This window comes from Giraffa tippelskirchi, chromosome 13 (genome assembly GCF_054371585.1).
Source record: "Giraffa tippelskirchi isolate mGirTip1 chromosome 13, T2T-mGirTip1v1.2.pri, whole genome shotgun sequence".
Lineage (NCBI taxonomy): Eukaryota > Metazoa > Chordata > Mammalia > Artiodactyla > Giraffidae > Giraffa > Giraffa tippelskirchi.
Window position 1 is genome coordinate 38,741,971 of NC_137287.1, and position 17,999 is coordinate 38,759,969.

Consider the following 17,999-nt stretch of genomic DNA (forward strand, 5'->3'; position numbering starts at 1 on the left):
TAAAGTTTTAAATGTTTGTATTTTAATAATTTGTATCATGTATTTCCCATTCTTTAAATAACACAATTCAGTGCGATGTGGCATTTTTGTGAAGCAGACTTCACGAAGTCTGAGAGGCTGGAGAAGTGTCCATTGTCGCAGTGAAAGGAGCCTCAAATGTTGCATGGGACATCCCTCTCTGGGCCCCTCCAACCAACTTTTGGTTGCTCCCCCAGCTCATGCTCAGCCACCCTGACCCCATCAATGGTGGATTCCAACCTCTTCTGTAAAACAGTGATTCGGGTCTGTCACGTTCCTGCCACCAAACTTCACCTTGGGGCTCCATCACTGTTCCAAGGAAGTGAAGGGTTTTCTCTCCTCTTATTTTTATTGTCGTGCTTCAGGGCTGACAAGCTTTGTGAATACAAGTTTCCTCCTCTCATACTTAGAGTCCTGACAGAGGCCCAGAGGGCTTTTGGTGCCTTTGAATTCTCAGGCCCCTGGCTGGTTGAAGACACCTGGCTGTCATCCTCCTACTGACCTGCTCTGACTACGGTGGGCTCCATGCCCACTGGGTCAGCTCTGGGCAGCACTGTGGACCCGCTGAGGCTGGGTGACAACCCAAGAAATGGTGACTAAGCGACTCTAGCCATGGGGGTTGAACCTGTCTCACCCAGGCCATTGTATGGGCTCTGTAAACACAGGAAGAAGTTGGCCCCTGGGAGGGAGAACATGGTGGGGATGCACAAGTCAGAAGACTGAGACCAGAGACGGCAGCTGCTGGCCCTGGTCCCTTGCAGATCGGGGCCACCCCCCAGCCCACCCCCACATCAACCACCCAGTTTGTTTAAATGCAGATTCCTGGCCCCAGACCCAGAGTGAGGATTCACAGTGAAGACAGGGAATCTGCATTTTTAAAGGTCTCTAGGTCATTCTCTTTTTCTTGGACCACACCAAAGGGCTTGAAGGATTTTAGTTCTGGGACTAGAAATTTAACTCAGGCCATGACAGTGAGAGCACCAGATTCTAACCACTGGAACACCAGGGAACTCCCTTCCTGGGTCATCCTGTATGGAATATTCCAGAAGCAGAGTTGCACAGGCACTCATTTAGATCCTGAATTCAGTAGGGAGAGGGGGTCATTGAGGTGGCCCAGGTTCCACCCACTTGTCACCTAGGAGCATTGAGGAGGCAGTGACCCCAGACTGAGAGGGGACCAGTCCACTGTCTTCCCACCAGCATCGAGCTGATGGGAGCCAAGGGGTTCTGGAGGGGGCGGCAGAGGCTCAGGTGTGGAGTTGGGAGAGGTGTTTTAGGGGCAGGAGGGTGTCCTACTGAATGTGGGCAGTTCTGGTACCAGCTGGTGACCGGAACCAAGGATGGGCCACAGGGGCCATCTCAGGAGCATCACCCACGTGTAAACCACTGATGTCACCCCGGACTTGGGACACATGCTCACGGGTGGTCTCAGAGCTGGGTTTGGGACCCCACCAATGTGCTTCGATTGGGACTTCGTGGAGGCAGGACAGGATGAGAAAAGTTAGAGCAGAGGCTGGAGAGCCGGCTCAGCAAGGGGGAGTGCAGCTGTCCTGTAAAGTACCAAGCACTTGGGACAGCTGCTGTTGGCAGGCGGGGCCAGGGCTGCAGGAATTCAGCCGCCTGAGCTCCGGGAAAGGCCAGGTGTTCCGAGAAAAGGAGAGTCCTGCGGGGTCATGGCCAGGGGCAGGGAAGGAAGGCCCAGGAGGCCGCACACAGGGGGCGTTCAGTGCCAGGGCCGGCCCTGTGTCTCCCGCCTCCTGGACTTAGCTCCACCGGCATCCCCAGCTGCGTCCTGGCTGAGCCCCGCCCCTGGGACAGACTTCCCACAGCCACACCCCGCGGGGGCCCCGTGGGCGATCCGGTCCTTCCACGCAGCCGCAGGGCCCCCTCAGGAGGAGGCCAGGGCCCCCACCAGCAAGGACAGAAGAGGCAGGAGGGGCACGGAAGGCCACCCTGCAGCCTGACTGATCTCGCACTGACAGTCGCAGTCTCTGGGTTTAAGGGTTGCTCTGGGGGGTCTGGGGGCCCGAGGGCCCACACTGGGGGCGGGGCAGTCCAGGAACTTGGGACCCATGGGTTGAGGGGAGTCCGGCTCGGCTTTGATGCTGCCCTTGGGGAAGCGCCAGTAGTGGACGCCCTTGAAGAAGTAGGTGTCACCTGCGGGGAGGGAGGAGATGTTGGAGGGGCTGGTCCACGCCTGACCACCCTCCAAACCCCCCTCCCCACACCGCTTCCCCAGCCCTCGGGCTCTCCAGGTCCCACCACCCCACGGCCCCTGGACCCCCATCGCTCGGCCCCCTCGGATGTACGAGCTCTCCCACCCGTGTTGCTGACGGTGACATCGTCGGGGGCCGGCGGCGCGCCCTCCCAGAGGCTCAGGTCGCGCGGGTAGCCGGGGTCCGGGCGCGCCGCCGCCTCGTCGTACCGCCAGTACTGCTGCCCCCGGATCAGGTAGGTCTTCCCGTTGAGAGGCCAGGAGAACACGGCGTCCACCTCCGCCCCGGGGGGCAGCCCCAGCTCGGTGAGCGGCCGCGCGGCGCCCTCTAGCAGCCGGTCCTGGAACGACCAGAACTGCGGGCCTGTGGGCGGGGCGGAGAGCGGGTGAGCCGCGCGCGCGGCGCAGGCCCGGTGCTAGGCGTCCCCCACCAGCCGGACCCCACTGACCGCTAAAGAGGAGGATCCGGCCATCCGGGTGCCGGGCGTAGGCGGCCTGAATAACCTTCACCTGGGCCGGCAGCCCCTCCCAGAAGCGGTGGAGCCGGGCGGGCCGCGGGGACACCAGCTGTCCTGAGGGCTGCAGGCGCCAGAACCAGGGGCCTGGGTTGGGGGGCGAGAGGGGGTGAGGGGAAGAAGAGGTGAGCGTATGGACGTGAGATGAGATGGCAGGTGGTCACCCCTTCTGCACACGCCTCCGCTACCCTGCACCCCCCACGCCCGCTGGGGTGTGGTTGGGACACAGAGCTGGGTTTCCCCTCCCACCGCAGGGGAGGGTGTGTGTGTGGGGGGGCAGGTCCATCAAAAATCAAGGCTGCAGTGGCTCTAGGGTGACCGAGTGGGCCAGAACCTTCCCATTTTGGGCACTGAAAGTCCCGCATCCCTGCGACTCTTGGGGCCCCGGCGGCGGGTCACTCCAAGTGGGTGTGAAGCCAGCTGTGTGGGATCGGGGAGATGAAAATCACTTACCTTTGAAGAAGAAAGTTTCACCTCGGATGTTGGCGATGGCGTCAAAATTGCCATCACATCGATCAGGGAGGGGTTGTGGGGGGCTGGGAAGGAAAAGAGAGGTGAACGGAGAGGAGGGGCGGGGCCCCGCTCCTTTTAACCTTGACCACATCCTACAGGGCAGGGACTCTCACCTGCCCATCTCCAGAGGAGGACCCTGAGGTTAGGGAACGCATCCAAGGCCTCCTATGGAGAGGACTCACCTGTCTGGTGGCAGGGCAGGGGGCGGGGGAGGAGGAGCCAGGGGCTTCCGCGTGGGCTTGTCATATGGGGTTTGGGGTGCCCTCCCTGTGTGGAGAGAGGGTTAGAGAGGGCTGGGCCCCCTGACGCTACTGCAGAGGCCACCAGGGGGCGAGCACTCCGTGGCGCCCCCCCGCCCCCCCTCCCCCCGCCGGTACCGTAGAGCTGCTGCAGGCCTTCGCGGTCGTCCTGGGACAGGCGGTACTCGGCGGGGTTGCCCACTGGGCCCTGGTAAAAGGGCCTCATGATGGAGTCGGGCGCTGAGGAGTGGCCCAGGCCCAGGGCGTGGCCAAACTCATGAACAGCCACCGCAAACAGGTCCGTCCCCTCGCCATCTAGGGAGAAAGGGAGAATGCGCTGGAGCCGGGCCCCACCTCACCCCCAGGAAGTCCCGAAGAGAGGGGCCTTCCGGTGGGCAGAAACAGCCAGGAGACCCTCCGAGGTGGCCGTGGTCTCCTCTATGCAGACTCCCTCCCTGAGTCATCTTTCCCTCCTCCATGGGTGCACTTGTTTGGTAGATAGTCTCCTGTAGCCTTGTTTGGTAGTGCTGCACGCTGCGGGGACAGAGACGGGCTGAAAAGACCTCAGGGCAGACTAGGGAAAGAGCAGGAGGACACGGCATGGACAGGGGAAGGAGCAACTGTATAAGGTTGGAGCCCCTGCCCCAGGAAGGCAACGTACAGAACATTGTGGGGAGACCTCCCCGGTGGTCCCCACACTCCAAGTGCAGGGTGTCTAGGTCAGGGACTAGAGTCTGCAAGCTGCAAGATCCCAAAATCCGAGGGTCAAATACATAAATGAATATTCTTTTAAATAAAAAAAAAAAAAAAAAGGAAACATTCTAGGGGAAGCAGGATCCTCCCAGTGTGTGGTTCTCTTGAGGGAGCCTGCAGCTCTGGGGAAACTCCCTTCTCACAGCTCCAGAGGGGCCCGCCCATCTGCACCATTCTCACTCCCACCCACAGCGAAGGTACGTCAGACTCCATGGCCCCCCTCCCCCTCCCTCTGGATCCATCCCCACCGGGCTAATGTCCAGGACCCTCAGTCCTATTTCAGCTTCATCTCTCCCTCCCACCGCCTCCACCCCCCACCCCCACCTCCCTGGGGTCTTCGCCTCCCCTCCCCACCCCCGCAGCCTGAATCTGTCTTGAACTCGAAGCTCAAGCAGGCACTCTCCAACCACAGCCCGCTGGCCCTGGCGCCCAACCTCTCCGACCACAGAAGGCTTTTCCCTGGGGACCCAGCCCAGGCGCCGGAACCAAGCTGTCTCCATGCTCCCAGCTGCTGGCTGAACCCCAGCTCCTCATTGATTCCTGAGTCAGTGAGAGGCTAAGAAGGCACAGAGACAGCAAGAGAGGCAAGCAGCGCCCCCCAACACTCCCAGGTTGATCTACCATCATGGAAATCGCTAACTAGAGTGAGCAGTGTTGAAAGTGCGATTATTGGAAGTAACCTGGTGACCTGAAAAGCAAATTTCTCTCCACCCCTCAAGGCAACTAAGTAGGAATCTAAGGACAAGATGAGTGAGTTATAAGCAGAGTAGCAAAGGCTTGTCCTCAGTTACTTCTACCTCCTATCCTCATTTTACAGGCGAGGAAACTGAGGCACAGAGAGGTCAAGTTAAATGACAGAGCCAGAACCCTGGCTGGGCTGTCTTGCTTCTCAGCAGTGGTTTCAGATGTCTTAGTCAAACTCTTAAGTACTGATGAATTCCCATGTTTACTGTGGCTTTTCTCAATATGCACTGAGAGGTTTTTCTAAGAAACTGGATAGAGGACATTTGGTGTCTTAATCAGGTAGATCTTTTTCGTATTTCACCACCCGCACCCCCAGCGTCCTTGCCTCTCCTCTGGCCACACCCCTTCCTTGCACCCTTGTCACGCTACTCAGCTAGGGAAATTACACAACCGTGCAGATCCAGCCACAGAGACTCCCGATGCTCATCTCTGGGGGTCCTCTGCACCTCCCTTCACCCTCACCCACGGCCTCAGCAGGCAGTTCCTTTGCTGCCCCCATTCAGCCTCAAATCCAGACTCAAAGCCCCTCCAGGTGCTACCCAGTCCCAGCCCCAGCCCACAACTCTTAGATGACAAATTTCCTGTTTCATCAAGACAGGCTGCTTGTGTCATCGGTAAGATTCTGTGCATGGGGCACAGAGCTTCATGCCCCACCAGCTCATCTCCTGCCTCTTGCCCTGCCCTGGGAGAGATCCTTGCCTCACTCACCGCCTCTAGGACAAGGACAAAGCCCCACCCATCCGTTCATCTCTGCCTTCGTGCATGCATGCATCCATCTGTCCCTCTATCCGTCCGTGTGTCTGTTCATCGGTTCATTGATCCATCCGTTAATCCGCGATCCATGCACTCATCCCCCACCTCTTTCTTTCCATTGGCTCATCCACTGTCCCCAAGTCTTCAAGACTCCCTCTTCCTAGGACACCCCCTGGACTCATCTGCCCACCATCCACACCCTGCTCCGCCCCCAGCAAGCTCTCTGGTCAGCAGTCTGAACTCAGCCTTCTGTTGCTCAGCTCCTCTCACACCTCTGTGGTCTGGATTCTCCCTCTACCCACCAAGCCATTGGGCACTAAGGTCACTTTGTACCCACATGGCCAGATCCAACCATAAGTAACTTACTAGATGACTTGAAGCCCTGCTTACTGCTGCCCACTTCCTCCTTCACTTGTGTTCCTAATCATCTTTCAACCTAGTTTTCCTCCATTTGCTTTCATCCCTCCCCCACCCCCAGCCTGCCACCCTCCCCTTAACTGTGAGACTTTCCCACCTCTGAACTTGGTCTTCACATTCTACCTTCTCCTGGAACCTGACCTCCTAGGTACCACGAACTCTCAAATGTGCTGGGAGACCCAGCTCATAGCGGCCGACAGTGAACAATGTGCTGAGAGCTGTAGGTGAATTACTCGTTTTATCTGCAAGCCCATGGGACCAGTACATACTATTATTATCCCCATTCCTCAGGTGAGGAAAGTGACCACACTGAGGCCAAGTACCTGGCACACGCAGCAGCACGTGGAGGAACCCTGAATTGCATTCAGTTTCAACCCCAAGTTCTTAAACGCTGTGTTACACAGCCTCCCTGTGGTGGATCTGTGTCCACTATCTCCATCTCACCTAAGTCCCTCTGAGGGGACTTAGAGCCTGAGGACCCATCCCAGGGAAATGGCTGTCCCTTCTGGTCCAGCCTCCCCCAGCAGCTCCAGGGATGGGGAGTGGGAGAGCTGGCCCCCTGCTTCCAGGCAGAACCAACCCTGGGGCGCTATTTATGCTCCAGAGAGTTCCCTGCAGGGTCAGGCTCTTCTCCAGCGGAGACCACATCCTAGCTTAGCTTCTCCCCTCCTCCCTCCCCCCACGTCTCTCCTGCTTCCCTTTCCTCTGAGAACGTGCCCCCCAAAACTGCTTGCACAAGAATTTTCCTCTCGCACTCCAGTTCCGGGAAACCTGACTTAAGTTGGAGGAATCCAAATTTTAGCACAAGAGACTAGACCATCAACACACCACCTGCACGGACCCGGCACTGCAGACACAGGCCCCGACCTGAACTCACCTGCCCTCCCCAGCCTGCTCCTCCTCCCCACCCGCTTCTCACCTGCATTAATGGGACACCATCCTCCAAGGGCTTTAAGCCAGAAACCTGGCTGGTACCTGGCCATCCTCACCCCCTTTGCTGCCAAATCCAATCAGATCCCAATCTCTGTCCATCCCGATGGACTCTCCTCTGAGCTGCCCACTGCCCTCCGGCCCCACACCCATCGCCCCCACCGTCTCTGACCTGGGCCCCCAGCTACCTTCCTGCCTCCCCATCCCCATCTTGCCCCCCACGGCAGCCCGTGGTATCTCTGGAATGCAAAACCTTCCACGGCTCCCACCGCCTTTAGAATCCGATGGTCCAGACCCTGCCCTGTGCCCTCCCAGGCCCCTCTCATCATATGAGACTGGCCCTCCATCCTCTGCGGTCCGCTCCCAACAGCACATGTGTGCCTTCCAGCCCCGAATACCCCAGGCTGCTCCTCACCCTTGTGCCCCTACCTCTGACTCCCCTGGCCTCGGCGAGCTCACTGGCTTGTGCTTTCTTACATGTCCCCTCCCACCCCCACCCGGGTACTCCAGCAGAGTGGGACTCTGGGCGCTAGTTGGCATGCAGTGTCTACATATGTGGAACAAGCAAAGTCACCGCTTCCAGGAAGTCCCCATCCCTTTAGCCAGCCTTCCTATGAGCACCCCCAGGCTTAAGGACTTCCTCTGTTGTGATTCTGCATAATTGTGACACCCTGTGTAGCAATTGCCAGTTACTCTTCTGACTCAGCTGCTGGCAGACCTGGGTTCTTGCCCCTTTGAGTCCTCAGCCCCAACTTGGACTTCCCCTCTGTGATGGGTAATTTTCTGTGTCAACTTGGCCAGACTAGGGTGCCCCAATGCCTGATCAAGTACCAGTCAAGATGTTGTTGTGGAGGTTGTTTTATCGGCATGAATAACATCTATGAGCCATTGACGGCAAGTAGAGCAGATTATCCTCCATAGTGTGGGCGGGGCCCGTCTAATCAGTTGAAGGCATTAAAAACCAAAACTGAGGTTTCCTGGAGAAGAAAGAATTCTGCCCAAAGACTGCAACATAGAAAGCCTGCCTGGGTTTCCAACTGGCTTGCTCTGCAAATACTGGACTCAAAATTGCACCATCAAGTCTCCTGAATTTCCAACTTGCAGGCCTGCCCTACAGATTTTGGAGCTCACCAGCCTCTGCAATTTTGTGAGCCAGTTCCTTAAAGTAAATCACTTTCTCCACATACACGTGCACACACCCATCCTACTGGTTCTGTTTCTCTGGAGAAGCCCAACTGATACAGCCTCCACAGTAAATGTAATATAAACTTCATTCTTAAGGACAGGTAGATCCGGACAGGGGACCTCTCAGAAGAGGGGAGATGGTACCTTTTGACCCAAAAGTCCAGGTCTCCTCATCATCGAAGTGCGTGTCCCCAGAGATGGGGTGCTCCCCTGGGAAGAAGGCGTGGGCCAGGGTGCCCCCCTGCCCGTCGAAGGGGTAGCTGTCCTGGTGATAGGCCCGGGCAAAGTCGATGAGGATGTCAGGTTCCGTGGGCCCCTGCGAACCCATCTCCTGGAACCTGAGGTCTGACTCGGCGCCCCAGGTGGTCAGGGCGTGGTGCATGAGGGTCCGCACAGTCTCTTGGCTCAGCGCAGAGCCCTGGGGGAAGGAGTTGACCCTGGAAAGAGGAGGGCTGAGTGAGGGGCCCTGAGGAGACAGAGGGCAGACACATGAAGCTGGGGCCCAGCAGGCAGCCCTAGGGTGGTCGAGAGGGCACCAGGACTGACCTCCACGTCAGTGTCCGCTTCTTCCACACACTGCCACTCAGAGCGTACCGGCGCCGCCGCCTCACCAGCCCTGCCGCCCCCAGCACGTCGGGCAGCGAGCAGCGGGGTTTATGCATGGTGGCCACCGTCACCGGGTCTGCGGGAGAGGTTGCGGCAGATGGGGGATCAGCAGCAGGCGAGAGCTAACGTTCTCCATGGACAAACTGAGTCTCCAAAAGCTCCAAACACTAGCTCACAAAAGCCCCACAGCTTGGACTGGGAGCCAGGCTGTCTGATTCTGAACGCCAGCTCGTACCAAACTATGGCACTGCCCTCTGGGTACTATCACCCTCTGCACCTGACCCTGGATGGACTCAAGAGTCTCAGGCCAGGATCTGTGTGGCCCTCTTCCCTGAGTCCTGGCAGCTGGACTCTAAAGAAAGAACCCTAGGGGTGCAGGGAGAATGCCTCTCTTAAAGGTTGGAAGCCCCTGGGAGACTATTCACACCTCACAGGCTAGCTCCCGAGTCCCCATCACATCCAGGTCAAGTTCAAAGTCCCCAGGCCAGCCAGGTCTCTGGTCTCTGGTGGCAAGCCCGCCTCAGGTCAGGTCACCCGAAATCCCCCGGCCCAGCTCAGCTCCATTCCCAGCAATCTCCTCAGATCCAAGTGAAGGTCCAACCTCATCTCGTCATTTGAGGCGATAAGGAGCAACCAAGCACATCCTGGGGCCAGAAGGTTCCTACCTCCCTCGCATCTGGACAGGACCCCTCCACTTCCCTCTTCCTCTCATTTAACCCAACAGACGAGCCTCTCAGCTCTGCCTCCGAATACACATTCTGGATTCACTGCTTCTAATCACGTCCTTGCCTGAACACTGGTCTCTGTGCTCCCCACTTTCCATTTTCCACCAGTAAGCAGAGGAAACTCTAAACTGTAAATCAGGTCTCCTTGCCTCCCTCCTTCAAACCCTCTCAGCGATTCTTATCACTTTTGAAGTCAAACCAAAACACCTTTCCTGGCCCCTAATCAGGCTCTCATTTAGCTCTGCAGTCTGCCTTTCATCACAATCATACAAGCCTGTGTCTGCCACAGGGCCTTTGCACTGGCCTGTGAGATCGTCTCCCACATCTCCCCATGGTTGTTTCCCCCTCTTTGTGTCCTAGGAATTCTTCATGTCACATGAGCTCCTCCTGGCTCACGTGACCTATTTTAGAGGAGCCTGCCCTGCCAGGACCAGTCCCTGAGGATCATTAGCATTTTATTTTCTTCAGACCACTCATCACTGTTCTTGATCTGTGCCTCTCTCCCTCTCCATGTGAGCGGGGACCTCCTCTACCTTGTTCACCACTATACCAGTGGAGCCTGGAATGACCTCACATGTCAGTTCATCGGGAACAGATTCCTGATAAATATTTACTGAAACAGGAATGTCTTAGCACCTCCAGGGTTGGGACCTGAGGTCAACATGTTCATAGCCCCTGGTGATTCAGCTACATGCAGATGTTTAGACGCTGCAGTTGGTGGGGTGGGCAACAATGGTCAGGCTGGGTGCGCTGCCAAGACAGGGCTGGGGAGGGGGTGGGAGCCACGTACCCAGGACACCTGTCTCTGGCAAGCCAGCAAACCTCTGCATGACCTTGATCGCATCCCGCAGCTTTGCAGGGCTCTGCAGCTGGGCCTGGGCAGGGTGAGGGGGCGGCAGGTAGCCATAGCGGGTCAGCCAGTCCTAGACCACAGGTGGGAACAGGGGAAGCAGTAAGGCTCGTGGAGGGACTCTCCCATCCAACCACCATCCTGGAAGCCTCACCTCTCACCAGGTATGGCCAGCCCGGCGTCCCCAGCCCCGGGGAACCATCTGCTCCCCACCTCAAGGTCCAGGCCCTCCAGCCCCAGATTTGCTAGTGTTCATCTGTTCCCAAGAGTCCCCACCTCTCCACCCCAACCCTTTTTTAGGTTTCCAAATTCAGGCCCTCAACCTCCTGAGGAATCCAAGGATTCGGGTCCCCAGTCTCCATCCTCGGTCACTCCTTGGACATTTGGAAAGCGTCCCCAGCCTTCTCTGAACCCAGAAGTCCAGGCCCCGGCTCCCCTCTCCCAGCTCTGTTGCAGATCGGAGCCGGCGGACCCCTGCACTTACCACGCCCAGGCTCACGTCCTGCGCCGAGGGCTCCCGGGCGCGCGCGGGCTGCTGCAGCAGCGGCAGCAGCAAGGCCAGGAGACGGAGCATGGTGCGCTCCTCCCCGGCGGCCGGCAGGGCTCCCGGGGACCTGCCCCGCGCCGCCCTGGAGATCTGGGGAGGAGGTCGGGGGCCCGGAGAGGCTCGGGGGACCTGGCACCGGGTACGAGGAGCGGGCGAGCGGGTGAAAGGGTGGCGCGCGGGGATCCGGGATCTTAGGAGGTACGATGCGGGAGTTACGGGGGCGTCCAGCCGAGGGCCGGGAGGGTTGAGAGGGCGCGGGAAGTGGGGGAGGCGCGGGCTCCGGGTCTGCGGCGCGGCCTCCCGGGGGTGCGCACTGGTCCGGTCCGCGCGGACGGCCTGTGGACAGGAGCGGCTAGCCCGGCGGGGCGGGGCAGGCGAAGACGGCGCGGCGGGGAGCCGGGCCCCAACCTTTCGTCGTCGGTGATGGCTAAAGACTCTGCCAGATCCAGGGCCTCCCAGAGCGCTTCAGAGAGCCCGGCCGCAAGTTTCTCTTCCCAGATCCCTGCTCCAATGGGACTCCCCGGAGGGCCGCTCGCTTCTGCTTTCTCAGACCTGCGCCGCCGGGCCCGGGGGAGGGGCGGCTCGGGGCCCTCCCCGCCCCCCACCGCCCTTCCCGGAGACCTCAGGGGGCTCGGCTGGCGCTTCAGCTGGGGGATTTCCGGGCGGCGGGCGGCTGGGCTGCTTCCCCCTCCGCGGGGCCGCGGCTCGCCCCCCGCCCATCCCTGCCGACCCCGCACCTCACCCCCCCGCCCCGCCCCGGTGTGCGCGCCTGGGGCTGCCTGTGGTCCTCGAATTAATTCCCCTAACCACGTGGGCTGCGAGGGTCTCTGCTTCCCAGATCCCAGACCCGGGGGCTACCTTGGGGCAGGTACAACGCTTTTAAAATCCAGTAACAGCCTCTTAAGGCTTCCCAGGTGGCTCAGTGGTAAAGAATACGCCTGCCAATGCAGGAGACTCAGGTTTGATCCCTGGGTCGGGAGGATCCCCCGGAGAAGGAAATGGCAACCCACTCCACTCTTCTTGCCTGGGAAATGCCTTGGACAGAGGAGCCTGGCGGGCTACAGTCACAGGGTCGCAAAGATTCGGACACCACTTAGCGACTAAACAACATCCTCGCAGGAGCTGGAGCGCCTGTTACAGGTCGGTCGGAGCGCAGCGCGGAGGAGGGGGCGAATAGGAAGAGACCCGGGAGGCAGAGCCACCGCTCACGCCTGCGGGTAGCCGGGTGCTGGGAGGCCGAGCAGCTGGAAAAAGATGAGGAGGAAGGGGGAGTGGACTTCCTGTCGGGGGACGGTCTGCAGAGCTGGGCCGCGATGGGACCCCCGTGTGCGTTTTAAACAAAATAAATAGAGAGCAGGATTAGCAAGCTGGAGATGCAAACTAAAACATCAAGATCCTGTGCTGAACCGCTGGGGCTGCCGGAACAAACCGCCGCAGACCAGGTGGCCCAAACAACAGCGGTTTATTTCCTCACTTCTGGAGGCAAGGCTGTTTTCCCCAAGGCTTCTCACCTTGCAGGTGGCTGTGTCCTCAGTGGTCCTTCCTCTGCCCAGGCAGCCCTGTGTCTCTGCGTCCACATCCCCTCTTCTCACAGACACCAGTCACACTGGACGAGGGCCCACCCTAACGGCCTCATTTTACCTTAATCGCCTCTTTAAAGTCCTGTCTCCAAATGCAGTCACATTTTGAGGGGCTGGAGGTTAGGACTTCAACCTATGAATTTAGGGACACAGCCCAGTCCATATCGGATCCCCGTGTGCCATGAAAACGTCCCCTCCTCCCCCTCCTGGGTCTTTCCTTTGCTCTCGCACATGGCCACACTCACAACACTTCTGATACCAGGTGTGGAGTTTCCTCCCACATCAGGCAATTCTCTGTGACACCACCCAGGGTGTCCTTCAATTCTGACGATAACTAGGGTTATCTAAGATCCCACAGGTTAAGAGTTCAGGCCCACAAGACTGCTCCCCGCTTCAGATGCAGGCAGGAGGTCTGCAGGTCACCCCAGATCAGCCAAGCTGGCTACAAGTCAGAGGTTCCCATGGCTTCCCCCTCCTTGGATTCAATTATTGTTAGACCAGCTCACAGAACTCAGGGAAACACTGGGATTTTCCTGGTGGTCCAATGGCTAAGACTGTGCTCCCAGTGCAAGGGGCCCAGGGTTCGATCCCTAGTCAGGGAACTAGATCCTGAATGTCACAACTAAAGATCCCACAGGCTGCAACCAGTGCAGCCAAATAAAACCCCCCGAAAAACAATATGTAACTTGAAAGACACTGTCGTGTCACAGAATTCCACGCAGTCAGCAATCACCTCCATCCGTAGCCAGGGTGAAGTTGCAGGCTTCCATCTGATCTTGTCAGGTTCCGAAAGCAAGAGTAGTCTTGGCACATGTGGCTTCACCTTTCCGGGCATCTGGTTGTAATCGAGCTAAGAGACAATATCATCTCTTGCTCTGAGCCTCTTTCAAGGCATTAATGTAATACTGGCTTTCCTTCATGACATAATTCATTTATCTTTACTTTACCCTTAGCTCCTGTTCCGCCTTCTCTGCACTGATCCTGTTCTGCTTTCTCTGCATTGATTCCCCAAAGGCTTCCGCCTTTGGAAGGGACATTAGGTTTGGCTACTGTCCTGGTCCAGACTGCAGGCAGCAATACTAGTCCAGTGGGTGTTTCCCTCCTCGGCCCACAGAGGGTGTGGTCACACGGGTGCAGAACTGGTGAGCTTTTTTTTTTTTTTAAGAAAAGCAAAGTGTTGATTTATACCTTGGTCTGTACACAAGAGTTCCCAAGGGAGCCTGCCTCTGAGAGCCTGCTCCTTTTTGGCCCAGAAGCAGGTGGGAGGTGGAGGGCTCAGGATGCAGCCTTGGAGCTGGTGAGCTATCTTTAAACAGCATCACTGTAGCTGCATTCACTGTTGACACTAGCTTTGTCTGGGGCGGCGGGGGGGGTGGGGGGGGTGGGGGGTGGGAGGGTGTGGGGGGGTGGGAGGGTGGGGGGGGTGTACATTGCCCCAGCAGGCACTTAGGAATTCTGACATAAAGTTTGAAGTAGTGTTTCTGTCTCTTATTTGGAAATCATCGATGTCTTGAGCACTTGTATTTGCAGCCCTGATCATAGGAGCAGGTGTGTGCTATGTCACTTCAGTCGTGTCCGACTCTTTGCAACCCTATGGACTATATAGCCCACCAGGCTCCTCTGTCCATGGGATTCTCCAGGCAAAAATACTGGAGTGTGTTGCCATGCCCTCCTCCAGGGGATCTTCCTGACCCAGGGATCAAACCCGCACCTCTTATGTCTGTTGAATTTGCTGGTGGGTTCTTTACCACTAGCACCACTTGGGAAGCCAGGTGGGAAGAAAAAAAGTGGTGTGGTGGGAAACAAACAAAAAAAAAGAGTGGTATATGGGTATCCTCCTGCCTTGGCAAAACCTGCATTGTCTGACCTGCATTTCTCCCCGCTTTTTGTTCCCCAGATCTACGGGAAAAACAGAGACATCCCCCAGTGGGGACACTCCTTTGGCCACGCTCATGTCTGTGTTACATGTGGAGGTGTGTAACCCAGCTCTTTATTGGTCCCATGTTAAACAACCAGTGTTTCAACTGCTTGCTCCAATTCCCTACCAAACGGGTACTTTGGACATTATGGGCTATCAGGTGGGATCCTTGGTCTGAAAAAATGATGACCGGCCACGCAAACTGGCACAGTATCTTCTGTTCCAGATCTTTTATGTCATTCTGAGCATTTGTATCTACCACTGGGTAAGCAAAGCCCACTCCAGAGTCGGGGTCTCTTCTAGACAGGACCCATGTGTGCCCCCAGGACACCAGCATTAGTCTCACCTGCCACTTACGATCCAGTCCTGCCCTCTAGGGAGCCCGCCACCTCAGGGGGTACAAGAGGACTATGTCTAGATTCAGCCCCATCTCAATATTTCTGCAGGGACCCCATGTCCACTTATTTGTGGCCACCTTAAGTGAACACACCGAAATCTCTGCTTATTAAGCTGGAAGAGGGTTCCAACAATGGGCACTGAAGTGTCGTATCCTACTTACAAGTGCCCTCAAATTTCCAAAGTGATTTCCACGGGGCTATGCCCCATATGGGCATCCTTTTATTTTATTTGTTTTTAATTTTTTCTTTTTGGCCTGGCCTCTCAGATTGCAGGATCTTAGTGCCCCAACCAGAGATCAAACCCAGGCCCCCGCAGTGGAAGCACAGGTTAGGCGTCCTCACCCCTGGCCCACCAGGGAAGTCCCCAGGCATCCCTTTAAGAATCTAGTTTTCTGTCACCCTCCTGCCTGACCATGAGTCTGTAGAAACCAAAACACAGGAAATTTCACCACTGCCAATTCTCCCATCACAGCTAGAAAAACAGCTTGCAGTTCAGCCCACCAGACTGACCTGTTTTCACCTTCTTTGATCAGAGTGGTGACCTTCCAAAGACGAGGTTGTCTGTTCACCTGGAAACTGCTCTCCACAGACCGAGCAGCTCTTTGAAGGTCAGTTAAGAGCTGTTAATGGGGCATTCGCTGTCCAGAGATGGAATTCAGAACTGCTCACATAGGTGCAGATTCAGTCCTCAGAGAAGAGGCTCCCTGCTCCTGACGGTCTCCGCAGGCAGCACCGTCCTGGGAAAACCACTTCCAGCTTATGATGGGATTTTCTGGGCACTGCCATCTCCGTTGGAGCGTTTTTCTGACATCCGCCTAGACGTTATGGATATTTCAGGTTTCAAGATCATTGTATGTCCTTTAGTCATGGGGAGCTTCAATTAACATCTGAAAACTAGGTACCGTAATCCCCTACCTAGGAAACTTCAAGTTGCAAACTTTCAAAGATGCAAGCCCACATTGGCATATCCAGTCACATAAGACACGAGTAACATTACAGCTTGCTGTCCATCTCCTATTGCTGACAATCTTTCAGTTCTACTATCTCCCACCTCCTCTTCCTGCTCCAGTCAGTAACTCTTCTTGCCTGTTCACTTGATGCCAGCCCCTGTATGCCAGCTGTTGCACTGTATTACTGTACTTTTCAGGGTACAGTGTGGTAAGATTAAAAATGTTTCTTTTGTTTTTTGTGTTTGTTTTTTAATATATTATTTGAGTGAAAAGTATTATAAGACCATTACAGTTCAGTGCTGCATAGCTGATTGTGTTAGTTGCATACCTGCTGCTGCTGCTAAGTCGCTTCAGTCGTGTCCGACTCTGTGCGACCCCATGGACAGCAGCTCACCAGGCTCTGCCGTCCCTAGGATTCTCCAGGCAAGAATACTGGAGTGGGCTGCCATTTCCTTCTCCAGTGCATGAAAGGGAAAAGTGAGAAAGTGAAGTTGCTTAGTCGTGTCTGACTCTTAGCGACCCCATGGACTACAGCCTACCAGGCTCCTCCATCCATGGGATTTTCCAGGCAAGAGTACTGGAGTGGGGTGCCATTGCCTTCTCCGAGTTGCATACCTAGGCTAGCATACCTAGGCTAGCATTTTTGGACTCCAGACACACTCTTGGAATGGAACTTGTTCATATGTAGGGGACTTACTGTAGTAAATAACCCTGGAAACTCTCTAGTTCAAAGTCCCAGTAGTCATCACTGGGCATGCTCACAGGCTTTTGCCTTAAGCCGAAGTCTACACTCCACATAGGGCTACTGCACAGAAATTTTGCCTGAGCTAGCACCCCACTTTCTATCCCACGCTATGTGGACTCCAACTCCCAGAACTTGCTCAAACTCATGCCCATCGAGTCGGTGACACCATCCAACCATCTCTGTCGACGCCTTCTCCTCTTGCCTTCAATCTTTCCCAGCATCAGGGTCTTTTCCAATGAGTCATTTCTTCACATCAGGTGGCCAAAGTATTGGAGCTTCAGCTTCAGCACCAGTCCTTCCAATGAATATTCAGAACTGATTTCCTTTAGGATGGACTGGTTTGATTCCTTGCAGTCCAAGGGACTCTCAAGTCTTCTCCAATACCACAGTTCAAAAGCATCAATTCTTCAGCACTCAGCTTTCTTTATTGTCCAGCTCTCACATCCATACATGACTACTGGAAAAACTATAGCTCTGACTAAACAGAACTTTGTTGGCCAAGTAATGTCTCTGCTTTTTAATATGCTGTCTAGGTTGGTCATAGCTTTTCTTCCAAGGAGCAAGCATCTTTTAACTGCATGGAAATTAAAATTTCATTGAAATCTTTTAATTTCAATCCCATAATTGCACTCAGGTAAAAGAGGCACTTCACAGAAAGTCTGATTGACTATTCCAATTAGTAGAATTCCAACTAGTAGAACTTTTACCTTAATTCCATAGACCCTGTATTCATCTATAGGTTTGGAGTTTATGGTACCAGGTAGGGGAAATGTGCCCAGTAGGACATAATACTCATTCCCATGAAACATTAGGTAGAGGAGACACAACTGCTTACATAAAGCCTGTTTAAACATCCCACCTTCCATAATCTCAGGAACTCTTGCCATTCTGTGCTCTGTTCTCTCAATCTAATTGCAGCCAAGTCAGGGCTTCATACATGGGGTTTTGGTACCACAGTGAGTGAAGCTCCTGTGTCCAGGAGTGCTGGGTACTTCTCTTCTTCACTCCTGGACTGTTTTCCACTCTTGTGCAAAAGGCTTTGGATCAGAGAAGATTCTGGAAGATGGTGATGCAGGTAGCACCAGGAATCTGTCTCCCCACCTGGACAACAACTGCAGGGCAGAGGCTCTCTGATGGAACTTCTGGAACCCTGAAGGCTTCCAACTTCAAGGGGAAGCCTCCAACAGTAAATGAGCATCCCTGTCAGCTCTCAGTCCGGTAGCAGCTGCCCATCCCCCACCTGGAGGGCTTGCAGAAAGGACCGTGAGCAGAAACAACCCGGTCCTCCAGGGATGGGGGATCTGGGCTCTGATGGCTTATCACCAAGGTGCAGACAGAGGTAGCAGGAAGTCATTCTTGCAGCCCCTGCCTCCTGCTGCAGCCTCCGCCCCCACCCCA

General features: G+C 55.9%; 2 protein-coding genes across 9 annotated transcripts; one reads left to right on the top strand and one right to left on the bottom strand.

Annotated features, from left to right (window-relative positions):
• Positions 1–363: 363 nt before the first annotated feature.
• MMP25 (matrix metallopeptidase 25) lies at positions 364–11,684 on the bottom strand. Its single transcript, XM_081555167.1, has 10 exons — positions 10,948–11,684; positions 10,404–10,536; positions 8,829–8,964; positions 8,427–8,719; positions 3,639–3,815; positions 3,444–3,528; positions 3,202–3,284; positions 2,683–2,835; positions 2,340–2,597; positions 364–2,175 (listed from the first exon to the last, which is right to left on the bottom strand). The coding sequence occupies exons 1-10, from the start codon at positions 11,035–11,037 to the stop codon at positions 1,907–1,909; spliced, it is 1,677 nt and encodes a 558-aa protein (XP_081411293.1). The 5' UTR covers positions 11,038–11,684; the 3' UTR covers positions 364–1,906.
• LOC145531778 (uncharacterized) lies at positions 10,987–16,090 on the top strand. 8 transcript variants are annotated; one of them, XR_014072735.1, is made up of 5 exons: positions 10,987–11,208; positions 11,961–12,150; positions 13,544–13,732; positions 14,488–14,563; positions 15,440–16,090. XR_014072735.1 is itself a non-coding variant. In XM_081555187.1 (4 exons), exons 1-4 carry the CDS (start codon positions 11,036–11,038, stop codon positions 15,510–15,512), a joined length of 450 nt encoding a protein of 149 aa, XP_081411313.1. In that variant the 5' UTR covers positions 10,987–11,035; the 3' UTR covers positions 15,513–16,090. The 8 variants fall into 8 exon arrangements, 1 of the variants encoding a protein (XP_081411313.1); XR_014072736.1 differs by having other exon boundaries at positions 13,605–13,732; XR_014072734.1 differs by having other exon boundaries at positions 10,987–11,149.
• The last annotated feature ends 1,909 nt before the right edge of the window (positions 16,091–17,999 follow it).